Below are 17,655 nucleotides of genomic sequence, written 5' to 3'. Positions count from 1 at the left end.
TTTGTGTTGGCACTTAATTTAAATATAAGTACACTAACTGTATACCTCCGTTTTACATGGTTTCCCGAGGAAAGTAACAGGATAAAAAGAGGCTAATGTGATTTCTTATGCTTTGCACTATCCGTGTATTTTATTTTATTTCAATCGGTTCAGTAATTTTGGCGTAAAAGTCAAACAGATATACAAAGTTACTTTCGCATTTATAATATTTAAAAAGATAGGTAACATTACAAAAACCGTTGGAATAAGACCTAACACAATTAATATATTTATTTTCAGATTCCAATTGATGAAGGAGTGAAAAGCGGTCTAAAGGGCTACAAATATACCTTCCCGGAAAACATGCTAGACAACGGAAAATATATCAAAGAAAACGAGTGCTTCTGTCGAAATGGTTAGTATTACATCATCATCATCATCATCTCAGCCATAGGACGTCCACTGCTGAACATAGGCCTCCCCTTAGATCTCCACAGATACCTGTTGGAGGCGACCTGCATCCAACGTCGACGGCGACCTTTATAAGGTCGTCTGCCCACCTTGTTGGTGGATGTCCTACACAGTATATATCAAACTCAAAATTATTTATTCGAAATTTACAAAAAATTACAAATTGTCGTCAAAACTTACAAAAGGCAGCCCCCAAAACGCCCACCCTTCACCACTTCCTATGTGTTTTTGCTTTGAAGAATCTGTTAATCCCTTTAGCGAAATAATAATAAAGTTATCGAGCTTGCCACGGTCAGTACATGGATGGGTGACCGTGACGGCAAGACTCCCGTGCATCACAGAGCGAGACAAAATTTCATGATAATTAAAGTCGTAGTTTTAAGTAGAATTCGGTAATTGAAATAAGTACAGAACAGTTTTGTCATTATAAAAAGAGAAATGTTAAAATAATTGTATCACTTATAAAAAAAAATCTATTAACTACCAATAAATTACTATAGGTACAAAAAAATGACACGTGCAATCACAATTTTATTATTGTATTGTATTGTGTTCAGAAAAAATATAAAGAAAAATGTCTGTATTGGAAAATAAACGCTAAAAATATTTCTCACATTATTATTTCCAATAAAAAAATATTTATTGGTATAATAATTACAGTAAAACAGTACCATTTTACTATATATAATTGATTTCATATTAATTTTCAATTGCTGATGTAAAATTTTATTGTTCTTAATAACACCGTGAGAATTCTGTATGGGTTGCTAACTAATTAAGCGTTTAAAAGTAGATCTTTTTACAGTGAATATAATTTTATGAGCAACTTTCACGAACGTTTTGCTGCACGCGCTACAAATCAATTATGTTTTTATTTTGAACTAAATTATCTTTTGAACTGATAGTCTTCTATACTATCTATACCTACTAAGAGGAAACAAGATTTCGTTTGTTTGTACCCTAAAAGCTCCAGAACTACTGAACCGATTTGAAAAAATATTTCACTGTTGGCAAGCTAGACTGTACAAAAACTCAACCACCCAAGTAACGAAGCCTATATTATGTCCGAAACGAGAAAAATCCTTTATCCGGGACATGGGTTCCGGAAACCGAGGGGAAACAGCTTACTTCTCACATTTATAGTTTAGCTTTCCAGTGAATTAATTTATCAAATCGGTAAAGTAGTCTCGTGCCCTTAAGTTACAAATTAAAAACATTTCTTCTCTTTATAATATTAAATTACATTCTAATTCCCATTTATTCATCCAAATAAATAAACTCAAACTCAAACTCAAAAATTTTTATTTCAAATAGGCCTATGAAAGGTCTTTCGAAACGTCAAAGCTAGGTGCACGTGTAAAAAACCTCTACAACGGATATTCATCCACAATTACCCACGCAACTTCTTAATCATCATCATAACTCCATATTCCTTCTTCCCACAGGTAAATGCCTACCGGACGGTCTGATAGACGTGACTGACTGCTACTATGGGTTCCCCATCGCTCTGTCCTACCCTCACTTCTGGAAGGGTGATGATGTGCTGTTCAGCAAGGTCGAAGGTCTTACCCCTAGTAAGGAGAAGCATGAGACTGCGTAAGTATTCTTATTTATTAATTTCATACTTTTTGCATAAATTACAATGACAGACTTAAAGGCTGACTTTTACTACTAAGTCTACCTTAGGATGGTGGGGAAATAACAGTGAATGTTTATTTAACCACCTTTTATATTTGGAGTTGTTGCAATCGGATGCTAAAATCTGGCAAACAGATCTATTGATGATAAATGTTCGGTTAGTCCAAAAACAATCTAGTTTATTGATTAGCTTGTATTAGTGGCGCTAAACACAATGACACCCTGATCACAGGAAAAAAACGTGCTCATTGCATAAATGAAATTAGATCCGAAATCTTCAGATTCGGCAGTCTAGCATAGTAACTATCAAATGGATTGAGAAGACCACATAGACAGTACCTCTAAGTAAAACACTGGCACTCACCTACAAATAATGCTGTTAATATGCTATAATGTTAGTTAGCAGCTAATTAACCTAATCTTTCTTCTTTTCAGCTTCTGGATAGAACCACAATCAGGTCTGCCTCTAGACGTGAGCTCGAAGTTCCAGATCAACATGGCTCTCGGAGACATCTCGTCCATCACGAACGCTGAACACTTCTCCGATATGTATCTGCCTCTGCTGTGGTTTGATATTGTAAGTATGAGTATATATATTTTTTTAATTTCCTTTATAAAAATCCCTAGCGGGTCTTGTCAGATAACTTTGCTGCTCTGAAGTCAACCTTTTGATACCTCGCATATACGGGAGTGATTTATATACATTTTGACCCTTGTGAAGTCAATAGTAGGCAACTTCATAGTTTAAAAAATATGAAATATTTAAAAAGAAGCATAGTTAATTTTGGAGCATTGATCGAAAAAATATCGAATCTTTGCTTATTCAGAGCGATTCAAGGTTTTATGTATAAGAAATGTGTATTATGAAAGAAACTTGGCACCTTCAAATAACACAATCACTTTTTTTGTCCACAGAGAATGCACGCCCTCCCAACATCTCTGAAAAACCGTTTCAACTTATACCTGAACATTTTACCCGTCGTCGAACAAGGAGCTATGTATCTTCTCTTCATCACGGGAGCCATTTTCATCCTCCTTACCGTCTACATCCTTACCTTCAAAGTCATGTTCAGGAAACCCAAAACCTTCGATGCCTGGAAGGAGAAAGAGTCAATTTATGCAGCTTGTGAAATCCCTCTTAGCGACACCGATACTGATAATGATATCAAACAGTCAGTCCTCAAAATTCATAGTGAAAAACTCAAAGATTTAAGTTCTAAACTAAGTGATAGAATGTATGATACTGTAGGCAGTGTTAAAGACAAAGTTGTTGAAGAATTGAATCATGTTAAAAATGTTTTTGATAGACGAGGTTCTAAAGTAGCTGAGGCACATGATAGTTTCAAAAATGATAATGAATATGCAGCTATTAAACAGAGCGACAGCGAAGATGATTATAAGTATTTGGAAATTTTAGACGATGGGTCGGATTTGGTGCCTCAAAAATATGAAACTGAAAGGTCTGAGAAATTAAAGGAATTAGATTCTGATGATAGGAGATAGAGAGATGGTGAAAATTTGTTTGAAGTTATTGAATCCAAGTAGTTGGAGCTACTTGGAGGTCTTCGCACTAAATAAGATAGGGTGCGACGATCGTATCTTGCCATGACCACGACTGATAATTTTTAGCCGCATTTCGAAGCAATTTTTTTTACCAATTTTCTTAACTTATAATTTTTTTTACCAATTTGCTCAGATTTTTTTTTTCAATTTTTTATGTAATTGGTAATTCTGTTTTTTTTTTGTGTTTTTTTCCTATTAATGAATTATAAAGTTTTAAAAGGGTAGGGTCGAGTGAAAGCTCATATATTCCCAATATTCCTAGATTTAATATTGGGATAGGATTAAATAAGTTGTTGATTTATAATGTACGAAAAATACTTTCGTAGGTGAAACTTCGCCATTATTTAAGGTTTTTCATTTTGCCAATTAAATGAAAAATATTTTATTTAACAAAATGAAAATGTGTTGTTACCGTTTTAATTGAAAGAGGAAACTTTGAATTCTTGTATGTTTTTGTTATTATGGTGAATTATTGCCTTATTATTCGTACTTTATGTGAAACAAATCCTCTCGATATAAAGCCTACTTATCCATCTCTTTTGCCTTTCAAACCAAAATGCATATTATTGTGATATAGTGCGAAAGTCGTAAAAAACTTAGTTTTTTTTGCTTTTATAATAATTCCATCTTTATTTTTTCTGTTTTCCAAAAAAAGTCTCAATTTTTCAAAAATATTTATTTATGCCAGTGAAATTGATATTTCAAATTATAAGATCTTATAAAGATGAAAAATTGTTGAACATTCCATATTTATTAAAAGAAATAATTGTGTTTATTCTTTCTATTACTAATTCACTGTAAAATTATATTAATTAAAAAAAAACTGTTTTCCAAGAAAATAATAGTACCTATATTTATAATTATTTTTCTTGATTATTGAACACAAATATAAAACTGCAAAATACTATTGTAAGGAGGCTTTTTCATATTTTAATTTAGCAGCCATTTTCTTTAAAACAGTACCTACAGTATATTAATGCATTTGTTCTAATTTTATCGGTCTCAAATTGACAAAAAAATATTTTTTCTCAGTTTGAGGACTTAAAGTTTCAATTCCTGTAAAATTAAGCGTTGTTATTATATCTTTATCTTATGCTCAAATAAATACATTCCTGTTTTACATAATAGAAACCTTATCTACCTTTGTATAATAGAAAGCTAGAATAATATAGAAAATAAGATTTTGGTGTGTACCTGTTTCATATTTTTTTACTACTTTAACAAATAAAATAAACTGCACTCAAAATAAGTTCCTGAATCGTGTATTTTCATTCAGGTGTCAAAATAAAAAAAAATACATATTTGGATTGCAAAGAAAAATAAGTTGCATTCAAAAAAGTTTTAAACTTTTTCTTAAATTATGGAACAGGATAAAAGCCTAGGCCAGCTCCAGAATAAAAAGGCCTTTCAAGTTATATGTTAAGTTAAGCTAAGTTTAAAAAATAGGCCGAAATAAGGTCATGTATTTGGTAAGAAATAGGTACAAGTTAGTTTTAAGTCTTGGCCTAACATTACCAACTCAAGTTGTGATATTTTTAATATAATATAATTATTGTATTTATATAATAATTAATTAATCGAATTTATTGTTATATTATTAAGTTAATATTTGGAAATAATAATACTTTTTGAAACAAAATTAATGTTTTTTTAAGTAAATTGGAAATAAAAAATAGCAAATGAATTTCCAATTATTATTTAGCAAATAAATAACTTATGAATAATTTTGAATTGTAATAGTAATAATGATTTATTTTCAAAATAATTTTATTATAAGCAGTATGTATCTCTCTACGTTCGGTACTTGGTCTACTGTTTTGTAAATAATTATGAATAATTGAAAATAAAATAAAAAACTTTTTTTTAATAATTTTGTTTTTATTTTTTATTACTTAGAACTTACTGAGAAGTTATACAATTTATACATTAGAAACACATATATAAAGCTTAACACTAATGGTATCTTATACATAATTACAAATTATTAGATAAAATGCTAAAACAAAAACTATGTTCGTTAAACTGCTGAAAAGAATCGATCAAAATTCGTTAAAGCTAAGTTTTCTTCAAAAACAACTTTGCCGCTATGAGAGTAAAGGAATGGAGTGCACCTGTGTCTGCGCAAATGCTTGTGCACTATAATATGTCCTGCACAGCTGGCTGATCTCCGTATATGAGAACAGCCGCCGTGGCCGACAATCGGTTTGAACACCAATCTTATTAGTATTTATTCGACATTTTTGACAACTCTGAAGTTACTCGTTGCGAATTTCAGAGCGGTAAAGTTATTTGACAGAACTATCTAAGTATATAAACTAGAAGATGTTGCTATGTAGATTAAAGACTTTGACGATTTTACTGCAAACCCACCAGATAAGAACTGTATAGAATGCTATCTGGAAGATTCGGTCTACCACCATCATCCTGAAATAGAAAATGTTTTCGTTAATTTTGATACAAAAATGGCGAAATTCCACCAAAATTATGTGGTATAGGTACACTTCAGTGCGAGCGAGTATGAGCGTGATAGATTATTCAAAAATATATAGCCAAATATAGCTTGAATATGTGTGTGTTTAAAAAAAAAACTGTCAAAATGGTGGATGTAATTTTATGACTTTTATTTAAGTATTCGATTTTTAGGTTAACTTTTAAAAATGATAATTTCAGAATTATTTACATGTCTAAACATAAGAAAACATATTATTTATGATTTATTAACGAAACTAGAAAGAAACTAGTAGCTTTGTATAAACATTTATTAACTTTTAATAACACGTGTTCACCCGACTTGTTTACTCACTACTATAAAAGGACGTGTAACGGTCAGAGCCGATCACTTCTTGGTTGGCCGCCGAACAGTACGGAGCTCCGTGTTTGCCATAAAGAAAGTTAAGTACATTTGAGATTGTTATTTTGTTGTATTTATTTTCTGTATTAAATTAAATGATAATAATTATTTATAATTTTTTTTATTGATTAAAATTTTATTACGTTAAAAGTGTATATGTTTGTTAAATATTAAATAAATAAAGTGTTAATATGAATTATTCGATGTATTTTAATGAAATTATTTCTTTCTTTTTTATTACCTTATTTATTATTCAATTTTAAAACCACACCTAAAATTAAAGTTCAATGAACTACATTAGTACTTGTAAAATTTATATATTTTGAAGTTAATATTGGAGTCTAATATTATTTATAAACTAAAGTAAGTCTTGTATTATAATAATATGTGATTTTATAGTGGTGTGACCACCTACAAAGTAAATATTGCGTAATATATCTGTTCTAAAGCTTTTGTTGTCATTTTGCGTTTCTTTTCATAATAATTCATAAAAAAGTCCATTAAGCGCGTCAAAATACCATACATAGAACAAATAGCAAGAATATAATTTTAAAACTACTTTTTACTAAAAAAATCTTCCCTATCAATTTAAATGTAAAGAGACCAGCCATTTGTCTAGCTTTCTCCCAACTATGTTAGGGTCCACTTTCAGTTTGATACAGCTGATTCTCACTGTTATACAGGTCGTAATTGTCTATCTGACCTCCTCAACCCAGCTACCTAAGGCCCAGGCAACTCAACCCACCTTGGCAAGGTTAGTTATCAAACTTTCTGGCTTCCGACTACCCGTAATGACTGCCAAACAAGTTCAAATGACAACCAGACCCCACCAATCCAACATAGGTACAGTCAACTTCAGGTCAATGGTAACAGTTTTATAGGAAAATCGTACTTATTACTATTGGGTTAAGGTGCATGACAGTTACCACTGATGTGCAGTCTACCGTACCTCCCAAAATACCAAAAAATTACTTGAAGAATGATCCAAAACATACCTTTGACAATGCAGCCTAGCTTTCGGGATATCCTCATCTTTTTCCTTAAGCAAGAATCTTCTGCCCCCCAAACAGCATTGTTTGAAGTACTCCACGACATTTGTGCTCTCCAACTCATAGTAGAATTGTTCTATATCCTCCAGTTTTATCACTGAGCGTAGTTTTGTAAAGTTTGTGTTAGTGAATGTCCATTGTTGCGTAGTGTAGTATCGCAATGCTAGGTTCGCTATGTATATGCGGCGTTGGATTTTAACTAGCCTGAGGAAGAAAAGAAATGCATTTACTTAAGAGAATTCGTCGATACTTAATATTGAGAATGGGTAAGTTTGAATGATGAAAACTACCGAATGGATTTTGGTTAAGCTTGGCGAAAATACCTTCACCTTTACTCAGTCATTGGTATCCGAGATCGACTTAGGGAACTACATTTAACAAAATTAACTTTAAAAAGTTACATTGGTACTTACATGACCTGGAATCGAACCCTCACAGTCGTACTTTGGAGGCAAGTGATTTAACCACTTCACACATAGAAATACAAAAACTTAAAAATAATAAAAGTTTTCTTACATAGGCTTTTTCCCAAATAACCATAGTAGTGTATCAATCAACATAGCTGGCAGTAAATGCTGAAGTAAAACCTGAAAGACAAAGACAAATACTTAATCAAATAAAGTTGGGAACGGTAATTTTATTTATTTAATCCTTTATTTCAGGCAACTAGGGCCCAATGATAGAAATACAAATAAATACATATCATCCATAAAAATTCTTATAAACTAATATATAAACTATCTATCACTACCGAACACGAATCACCTCACTAATATCCTATACAAAAAAATGAATTGCTGTTCGTCAGTCTGACTAAAACTCGAGAATGACCGATTTGGTTTATTTTGGTTTTAAAATGTTCGTAGAGGTCCGGCGAAGGCCTAAACGATACGAAGTTCGCGGGATCAGCTACTTATATCATAAATGCTAAAGTAACTATGTCTGTCTGCTTGCCAAACCCACCAATTGAAAGTACTCAGATAATCTAGAGCCTGAGTCAGACAGGACTATTTTTATCTAGGTATGGATAGGGCAATATATCTCAATTTTGTTGTCAGGTATTCTGACCCGCACATGGGCTTAAGAAGGAACATCGTTTGAGTCAGTAAGAGTCTGTCACTCCCTCACGTTGCACCCACAGCGGGAGGGGATCATTTGATGATTTCCTACCAAAAAAGTCTTTACAAAAAGAAAGTAATTTTATGGTTTCTAATTATTACTATACTTAGGATTACTTTCATTACCAACCTTAACATAATGGTACTTCTCACTAGCCGTAATGGTACCTCCCATGTACCACACCATATTGTCCAAAGGTACATCTTTGGCTACCTGCTTGGACATAGCTATTAAGTCTCCCATGAGGATCGGGTGGAGATTGCCTGAACAGCAGTTGTAGATTTCTATATCATCTGTGGGGTCCATGCTGTGGAAAGATTAGAATGATAGAAAGAAACATTTAGTTTTTTTTTTTGTTTACACCCTCATCATCATCATCATCATCATCATCTCAGCCCCAGGACGTCCACTGCTGAACATAGTCCTCCCCCTTAGATCTCCACAGATACCTGTTGGAAGCGACCTGCATCCAGCGTCTTCTGGCGACCTTTATAAGGTCCTCTGTCCACCTTGTTGGACCTTGTTTATACCTACTGTGATATAATCAGTAAAAGTAGTTTTCTTTAAATGTCCAATATTTGTGTAAGTGGCAGAAATCAACAATACCCTAAAGGTAGAATTCCGTGGATAGCGGCTACGACAGCCGCGCGCGGCTTACGACAGTCGTCGGCCGCGCGCGACAATAGTCAACATATGAAAATGTATGGCGCCGCTGCCGAGGCTCGCGACAGTCGCGCGCGGCCGACGAATTTCGTGAGCCGCGCGCGGCCGTATGCATCTCAACATGGTCTAGCGCTTAATAACATCTATAGAATTTTAGTAAAACCAGAATTGAATTGTTTTTTTATTTAGTCGGCAAAACTACCTTTTGTTTTCATTACAATACAAATGCTTTTGAACCAGTATTTGGTAGTATCCTTCATCATTTCTACTTTTTAAAGATAGGGTAGATTGGTAATCTATTTTCATAATACAGCCACAGCAACACGTCATCCTCTTCTTCTTCAAGGATATCAATTAGCACTTCGACTAGAGGGAACGGACGAACAAAATCGACTAATTTCAAGACAATGCCGCGCGCGGCTTACGAAATTCGTCGGCCGCGCGCGACTGTCGCTGGCCTCGGCAGCGGCGCCATACATTTTCATATGTTGACTATTGTCGCGCGCGGCCGACGACTGTCGTAGGCCGCGCGCGGCTGCGTCAGCCGCTACCCACGGAATTCTGCCTTAAAGGCCCCGTAACTACTGAACCGATTCGAAAAATTATTTCACTGTCGAAAAGCTACATTCTTCCCGATTAGGTAACATAAGTATATCCATTTCATCTGAGTAAGGAGTAGTTGCCACGGGATGCGGGTGAAAAAGCAGCTAGTGTAATAGTTTGTTTGTTTGAACGCGCTAATCTCAGGAACAACGGGGCCGATTTAAAAAAAAATTCTCGAGGAAAACCATAGTCTACTTTTTATCCGGGTTACCTGACGCAAGTAAGTACTTAGCCTAAAACTAGCTTTTTCCAACGGTTTCACATGCTTCCTGTGGTAACTACTTCCCGCCCACGGTTAAAATAAATAAAGCCTATGTAACGTTGCAGGTGTAGCAAAACATATGCCTGAAATAAATATCCTCCTCCAAATAGTGGAAAAATATGGTTGTACACGATATATCGACAGAATTATTCAATTTTCTATCTACTATTTTACATACGTTTTAGTTCCTCTTATCCAAGCGCCAGCTATAATATTTTTAACGCAAACATCCACCGGCATAAAGTCAGATTTGATGTCTGCTTTTGTATGAATCGTCCTCATGATACCTTAAAATAGGCAAAAAAGTGAAAAACTATGTTAAAATTTAGTATTTATAAATTCAAAAAGATTCTCTCCGGCGGGGAATCGAACCCCGGTCTCCCGCGTGACAGGCGGGGATACTGACCACTATACTACCGAAGACTTGTTGGCAACGATTGAAATACCTATTCTTTTAGCACAACAATGCTCTTATTCTGTTCAACATTATTTAAATATTTTACAAATTATTTATTATTATTTTTATTATATTTAAAATTTATATCAAAATTAATAATGTAAACTCAACGTTTCAACACACCAAAACACCAACATTAATTTGTACTTAAAACAGCGCCATCTAGTGTTTTGTTTAAGGAACTCAACAATGTATAAAGTAATGTTCTTGACATTAATATAATTTGATACACAAGGAAGCTTTTTTTATCTTTTTATTTTTAAGTGCTAAAATATTTTGTTATATTTTACAAACACGAATCATTTTAGTTGTGTTATTATTGTAGCTTAAAACAACGCCATCTATGTGTTAAGTTTGCGAACTACAAGAAACACAATTAAATTGGTCTATCCTGTAGACAAAGTTCCAATACATTTTAACATAATACTGTTAAATAAATTTTCTAATTAACAAAAATTGCAGCATAACAACAAAAAAGTAACACAAATACTAAAAACAATCACCACTTATGTAAGACAACTGATGTGTCAGCGCCATCTACCGGCGAGTAGAATAACTAGCAACATTGTATTTTAAAAAGTAGTAAAATCATATTTTACTTTGCATTTACATTACAAAACTACTAATATCAGTTATTTAAGATGGCGTCTTATTCTTTATTTCTTACCTTTTCCGCAAGCGACGAATATTCCCACGGGACCATTGAAGCTCTCAATCCAGCCGGGTATTGGTTCATCAATACTTGATATGACTGTAAATAAACGATTATTTATACTATTACTCAATATTCATAAAATATATTACAAATTGAGTAATTTTATCAAATAATGAAAAAGCGTCGTAAAAGAGATAGTACAACTAGCGCCACGCGTGTAAATTTGGAACTAAGCTTTTCTTCTTGCATTTTACAAAACTGGGTTGAGGAGGTCAGATAGGCAGACGCTACATGTGGCACGCTGGTACTCAGTTACATCCGGTTAGACTGGAAGCCGACACCAACATAGTTGGGAAAAGGCTAGGCAGATGATGAAATTGAAGTCGTTATTAACTGTTAGAAAAAGTATTTTTCTTCGCACAGACTAAGCTTACCTATAGAAGGTCTGACTATGATGATGGGCAGTTGACCCTTGTATTCATTCACCACATGTTCAGCCAGTTGTTTTGTAAACGTGTATGTGTTAGGCAGCTCTCCGAGGAACCTGCAAAATATTACCATAAGTTACCTACAACCTACATAAAACACATATATTGGTAAAAACATAGATATTGGCCCTATGGGCCCTTAAAATCCAGCCATTTGCGAATCGGACTCGCGCTTGCGCTCGAATGCCTCCGTACGAATCACTATTCAAGTTAGTATGTTACCAAAGGAGCCCCTAAATAATTATTTTATTCTAGTTTTCAGTATTTTTTTAAAATGAAACAGCCAAGTAAAGTCATCGTCTCTGAACTGTCCAACTATTATGGTTCATGTCATGAGAAATGTAAATAGAGGTACAGCACAGTGACAAACGGACAGGAAAGATAAGTATGGTTAATTATTATTCTGTCCCATTTTACCCTTTTGTAGCTTATTCGGCCTATCCATTTACAAAACTACCACAACAAACCTACACTAGTTAATACTTACTTAGGAGTCAAAATCTTCAAGGTATGTTCATCAGCCTTCTCACATATAGCCAGGGTCTCTCTCCAGTCAGCTAGCGGAGGGTATAGCACCTCTTCTATAGGGTCTCTATTTGTGTTCGCGTATGATGTGGACACGTGAACTAGAGACTGAAAAAGGAATAGACGTTTTCTATTTTTCAGGAAAAGCGGGTGAGCTATAATTGTGTGGGTACTTAAATGTTACATGCATATTATTTGACAGCCACGACTGAGCTCTACCTAGTTCACACATACGAACACAATGTGCAAGTAAGTAGGTACATTTATACTCTCCAGAAAGTAGGTAAGACATACCGTCTTACCTACTTTCGAAGCTGTTCATATCAAAATCAAATCAAAAATCATTTATTGAAACTTGGCTGCAAGACAGCACTTTTTGAACGTCAGGAATTTACATAATAAGTATATACATCGCAGTGTATTTGGTATTTTTTAAAGCAGTACTCTTAGGGGGTGATCTTACTAACAAGTATTATAAATGCGAAAATATATATATCTGTATGCTGCGCTATCACGCCAGAAATACTGAATAGGTTTAAAATGTTTGGTAGACAAGCAGTGTTGTGCCTGAAAAATATAGATCACTTCTTATCCGGGTGCGTGAAGTTGTTCTCTCGGGACGCGGGTGGAACAGTGGAAAAACAAAACAATGGATTTCTATATCTACAACAAAGATTTCTGTAACATATCTTTGTCATAAGCTAAGTATGTCTAAAAATATTTTGTCGGAAACGACGAATAGATAGATTATGTAAATAGGGCAGAAGTTAGTACTTACACATAATTCTCTCATTTCCTTAGCCAATTCCATGACTTCAACTGTTCCCCGTAAATTCAGCTGCGTTGAATATTTTAACGTGTCATCAAACCTGAAAATTTCAATACGTTAATTACAATTTCATTAGCATTCAAAAATAACAGGTCTATAGAATACTGAATGTAGGTAGTATGCATTTAAAATAACCATAATGCATAATAAGTGCGTCCAGGCCGATTGTCAGCCAGGGCGGCTGAAGCCAGCTGTGCAGGACATATTATAGTGCACGCATATTTGCTTGGACACAGGTGCACTCTCTATTCCTTCACTCTCATAGTGCAATGGGACGACAATCCGACACCACCGGAGACCACAAGCACGAAAAATTCAAATATTTTTTTCATCGACACAGTAAAGTAAATTACATTATTTTAATTCAAGGACGTGGGTGCAACCGCGGTATATAAAGATAAAAAGTCATTTACTCAAAGTACGCTGAAAATCAACACTTTTTGAAGGTCTTTTCAAAAGACAGCCTCCAAAACTTCCTCCCTTAACCACTTCCTTTGTGTTTTTGATGGGAAGAAGAAGTGGGGAACAAACTCCCCAGCAACACAATAGTCGTATTTCTTACCTCACACTTGCAGCTACATGAAAAATGACGTTCACTCGATTGACAAGTAAAGCTCTGTCTTCTTGGGATAAGCCTAGAAAACAAAAGAAAACACCACTTTAATGTAGGTAAGTGAGAATTTTCTGCGGACTGTTAAAATACGATGAAATTGGGACAACTGGTTTTTGAGGTCAATGGACAAACGATCTATAATTCATCATCGACTACATCTTTTTTTGTCATCAATAATCATCAAATGACCCCTCCGGCTGTGGGTTAGCAGCGTGAGGGAGTGTCAGACTCTTACTGACTAAAAACCGTCGTGTTCCGTCGTAGGCCTTTTATGTACCAGGGCCGCGGTAACTCTTTCAATCTCTGACTCTGATCTACTCTGCTACACCTCAATTCTTACTCAGGCCCAAGTGGAAATTAGTAAATTAATGGGACACAGATAGTCAAGAGCCAGATAAACGACGTACTCAGGCTATTTTTTGTCCGGTTGCGGGAAATAGTGTCCTCTGGACGAACCGCGGGCTGATTACAACAAATCCTTAACCGTATGTACTAATACTTCTTCTTCTTCATAACGTTTATCCCGTCTTGTGACGGTATCCGCTTTCCGTATCTTCTTCTTCCACTTCGCTCTATCCAGGACAGGACAAGATCTTCGAGTTCGCAGATTTCCATGTCTTTCTTTACGACACTCAACCACCGCAGTTTTGGGCCTTCCTCTGCGCCTTTGACCGGGTATATCGAGATTGAGTGTCGCATTGCCGATCTACTCAGGTGGTCTTTTTACATGTCCGTACCATCGGAGCCGTTTTGTATGTACTTATACATAATAATAAATAAATAATAACTTACCTAGTCCAGCTTCCATGACATTTCCAGATACAACGAATACTTTGGACTCGAATACGCCAGGCCTTTCAGCTTTCAGTCTTTGGAAACACTGAAATGGTAATATTTTCAGTTAGGTACTCGTATAAGTTTTCTGTTGAACATAATGTTTCACATAGATATATGGTGCTATAGACAGACACATTGAGTGGTCAACCTTGGGACTAATTTTTTTTCCGTCGGAGATTAAAACTGTCTCTTTCAATTACACCTGCAAACTACTTCAAGCACCCATGAGAAAACGGTTCACCCATTTCACCTCAATCGGTATAGGGTGTTTAAGAAAGGAACAAACATCATAATTTCTGTTGTTGTTTAGGCAGTTTGAGTAACTTCACACTATCGGATTTTCCCATTTTCCAACAAAGTTCCGTTATTTTTGACACAGAATGATCTATACAATAAACAGTAACTGAAGAAATAGATTATATAATTTTTAAACCTACCGGTGCAGCATACAATTCAGCGAGTCTGTCCTCAGATTTGACGCCTTTTTTGTTTCTTAACAGCAAGTAAATTCTGTCTAATTCCGTACATGAATACAGCAACTTCTCTATCAAGACTTTTCCTATGAAACCTAAAAAAAACAAAAGCATTATTAATATTATAAATGCGAAAGTATGTATATAGATCCCTATGTCTGGTTTCAGTTGCGTCTCTAAAGGTCTCTGCACGGCGCGGGCGCGGCGCGGCGGGACGGGACGGCGACGCGACACTGAGCAGTTGTAATGTACAAGATATTACGGAGGCCGCCACACAGAGCCGTCCCGCTCGACGCGACGTGACGCGACGATCTAGTACATTGTGTCGCGTCGCCGTCCCGTCCCGCCGCGCCGCGCCCGATGTGTGCAGAGACCATTAGGAAATACTTTAAGAAAAAAGTAGTCTCATCAAGAACAGATAAAAAGTAGTCTCATAGCTTTCATCAAGAATCAGGCTATGTAACACTGAAATATATTTTCAGATCGCTCCAATAAATCCTTAGATAACATCGTTCAAGCAAACAAAAGAATCTCTTCTCTCCGGTGGTGTCGGATTGTCGTCCCATCGCGCTATGAGAGTGAAGGAATAGTGAGTGCACCTGTGTCCAAGCAAAGCACTATAATATGTCCTGCGCAGCTGGCTGATTTCCTTATAATGAGAACAGCCGCCGTGGCCGAAATCGGCCGTGGATGCCATTATTATTATATAGAAGATCTCACCTGAACCACCAGTAACGAAAATGGTTTTTCCTTTGAAAAACTCAGGAATGTTTGGCACATCAGATAAATCTCGTTCCTCCAAGAAACCCATGATTTTATCAAAAGGTTCAAGCTGTTAGTAGTAATTGAATCTGAAAATATGAACGGTTTTTTTGTCAAATACCTACGTAGATTAACTTTTCGCTTTTTCAGTTGAAATATCCAATTTACTGGTTGAAATATTTTATCCTACTTATTTTTGTTTTTAATATTTAATACGTAGGTACCTAGTGATAGTAAGTGTCCATGTATTTTTTTAAATGCTATGAATCTAATAAAAAGCTTTATTTAATTAACATCCTTTTACCTATAGGTATCTACCTATTTGCAATATTTCAAATAGCTACCTACTATAAAAATTAAACAAAAGAACTTACTTGAAAAAAAAACAACAAAAGAGAAAAAAAAACACTTTCTAAAATCAAAACAAACAATCAACTCGAACAAAAACAATACCTATTCCAAATTCAAAACAAAGAATTCTTAATTCAAAATTCAAAACAACATGCACTGATCGACTTCCCCGATCAAGTGAAAACCGACTTTTAGTTTTTGTAACAAAATGGCCGTTTGTAAAACACGTGAGAAATGTTTTATAGTTTGCATTGTAAATACGTAAGGAGGGCAGAATATAGTCATTAAAACGCATGCAGGTCGAATGATGAATAACTGTTTGTTAAGGGGAAGGTGAATTTAGAAACTAGGTACACTGTTTGTGCCTACAATTTTTGATCTGTGTAAGTCCATGTAAAACACTGGTACTGAGCTGCATCCGTTTAGACTGGAAGCCGACCCCAACATAGTTGGGAAAAGGCAAGGCAAATGATGGCAAGAAAAGACACTTATTTGGTTTATGGAACCACCTTTAAAGTATGCCTTTTCAAATAAGAAAAATATATCTACAATCGATTAGCAGAAGCTGTGTACATTTTACTTTTATATAAATCTGGATTATATCCAAAAAAAGAGCTAATGTAGCCTGACAGAGAAATGGATGAATTGAGGAAACTCTGAGACTAGAGTTTCCTAGGTGATTAAACCTGCAGCTCACTCCCTAAGAATAACACCGCACATTATATTAAATTATATATCAACGATATTTATGGCTTCGACATATATAACCAACGATAAGCACATAATTTATTATTTCGTTAAAAAGTCTGTTAAAATTGACACTGTGTAAACCTAAAGCGATGTCTCCTTAAAAATTAATTAAGTTCCGAACGAAAGTGCTGTTGCAATCATGTATATTCATGACTACTTGCCGGACGATAGAGGCAGGTCACAGAAAACGTTACATTTACAGTACCTACACTGCAAACTTTTAGTCGGCCGATAGTTTGTTTGGGCTCATCATTATGATGATGATGTCCCCCTAACCGATTATCACAGCTGTTCTCGTATAAGGAGATCAGTCAACTGCGCAGGACTTATAGTGCACGAGCATTTGTTTGGACACAGGTGCACTCTCCTATTCCTTCACTCTCATAGTCCGATGGGACGGCAATCCGACACCACCGGAAAAAGATCAAGTGCAGGACCGACATTTATGTGCTCTCCGATGCGTGGGTGTATCAATCACCAACTTCCAGGGTCCGGGCGGCTTTGTGAAAATTTCTAAAATCCGCAAAGCGAGTTTGATCCAACCCGAGACCTCGTGCTCAGCAGCCGCGCTTGCGACAGCTAGGCCAACGATTCAGTTAAAAGTTGGGCTCATAAATCAGTATGAAGATGAATAGCATCATTGTCTGCCAAACCTTTTCCCAACTATGTTGGGGTCGGCTTCCAGTCTAACTGGATTCAGCTGCGTACCAGTGTTTC

At 35.4% G+C, this 17,655-nt stretch overlaps 2 protein-coding genes and 1 non-coding gene across 5 annotated transcripts in view; 1 reads left to right on the top strand and 2 right to left on the bottom strand.

Moving 5' to 3' along the window:
* Positions 1 to 5,515, top strand: part of LOC110383333 (scavenger receptor class B member 1) — a 91,987-nt gene extending 86,472 nt beyond the window's left edge. For both annotated transcript variants that reach the window (XM_064042616.1, XM_064042615.1), the window contains 4 exons: positions 280 to 394; positions 1,896 to 2,046; positions 2,524 to 2,665; positions 3,004 to 5,515. In XM_064042616.1, coding sequence (XP_063898686.1) covers positions 280 to 394; positions 1,896 to 2,046; positions 2,524 to 2,665; positions 3,004 to 3,591 — 996 coding nt within the window. In that variant the 3' untranslated portion in view covers positions 3,592 to 5,515. The remainder of the gene's footprint in view (positions 1 to 279; positions 395 to 1,895; positions 2,047 to 2,523; positions 2,666 to 3,003) is intronic.
* LOC110383483 (putative fatty acyl-CoA reductase CG5065) lies at positions 5,090 to 16,373 on the bottom strand. 2 transcript variants are annotated; one of them, XM_064042618.1, is made up of 14 exons: positions 16,212 to 16,373; positions 15,796 to 15,926; positions 15,040 to 15,170; positions 14,558 to 14,645; positions 13,715 to 13,787; positions 13,102 to 13,192; positions 12,286 to 12,431; positions 11,745 to 11,854; positions 11,323 to 11,406; positions 10,377 to 10,485; positions 8,800 to 8,977; positions 8,068 to 8,138; positions 7,498 to 7,755; positions 5,090 to 6,075 (listed from the first exon to the last, which is right to left on the bottom strand). In XM_064042618.1, exons 2-14 carry the CDS (start codon positions 15,884 to 15,886, stop codon positions 5,967 to 5,969), a joined length of 1,539 nt encoding a protein of 512 aa, XP_063898688.1. In that variant the 5' UTR covers positions 15,887 to 15,926; positions 16,212 to 16,373; the 3' UTR covers positions 5,090 to 5,966. The 2 variants fall into 2 exon arrangements, with proteins under 2 accessions (XP_063898688.1, XP_063898689.1); XM_064042619.1 differs by having other exon boundaries at positions 16,291 to 16,307.
* Positions 10,550 to 10,621, bottom strand: Trnad-guc (transfer RNA aspartic acid (anticodon GUC)). The gene has a single exon. It is a non-coding gene; the product is annotated as a tRNA-Asp (tRNA).
* Positions 16,374 to 17,655: the final 1,282 nt, after the last annotated feature.

The sequence above is a fragment of the Helicoverpa armigera genome, chromosome 29 (genome assembly GCF_030705265.1).
Source record: "Helicoverpa armigera isolate CAAS_96S chromosome 29, ASM3070526v1, whole genome shotgun sequence".
NCBI lineage: Eukaryota > Metazoa > Arthropoda > Insecta > Lepidoptera > Noctuidae > Helicoverpa > Helicoverpa armigera.
This window is presented reverse-complemented; position numbering and strand designations above follow the sequence as displayed.

What these genes read in the sequence shown, in the direction of transcription:
- LOC110383483 (XM_064042618.1), bottom strand. Translation starts at nt 15,886, where the DNA reads ATGGGTTTCTTGGAGGAACGAGATTTATCTGATGTGCCAAACATTCCT. An exon ending in TTTCGTTACTGGTGGTTCAG is followed by an intron (nt 15,171 to 15,795) that starts GTGAGATCTTCT and finishes TGTTTTTTTTAG; the next exon opens with GTTTCATAGGAAAAGTCTTG. An exon ending in CATGTAGCTGCAAGTGTGAG is followed by an intron (nt 13,193 to 13,714) that starts GTAAGAAATACG and finishes TGAAATTTTCAG; the next exon opens with GTTTGATGACACGTTAAAAT.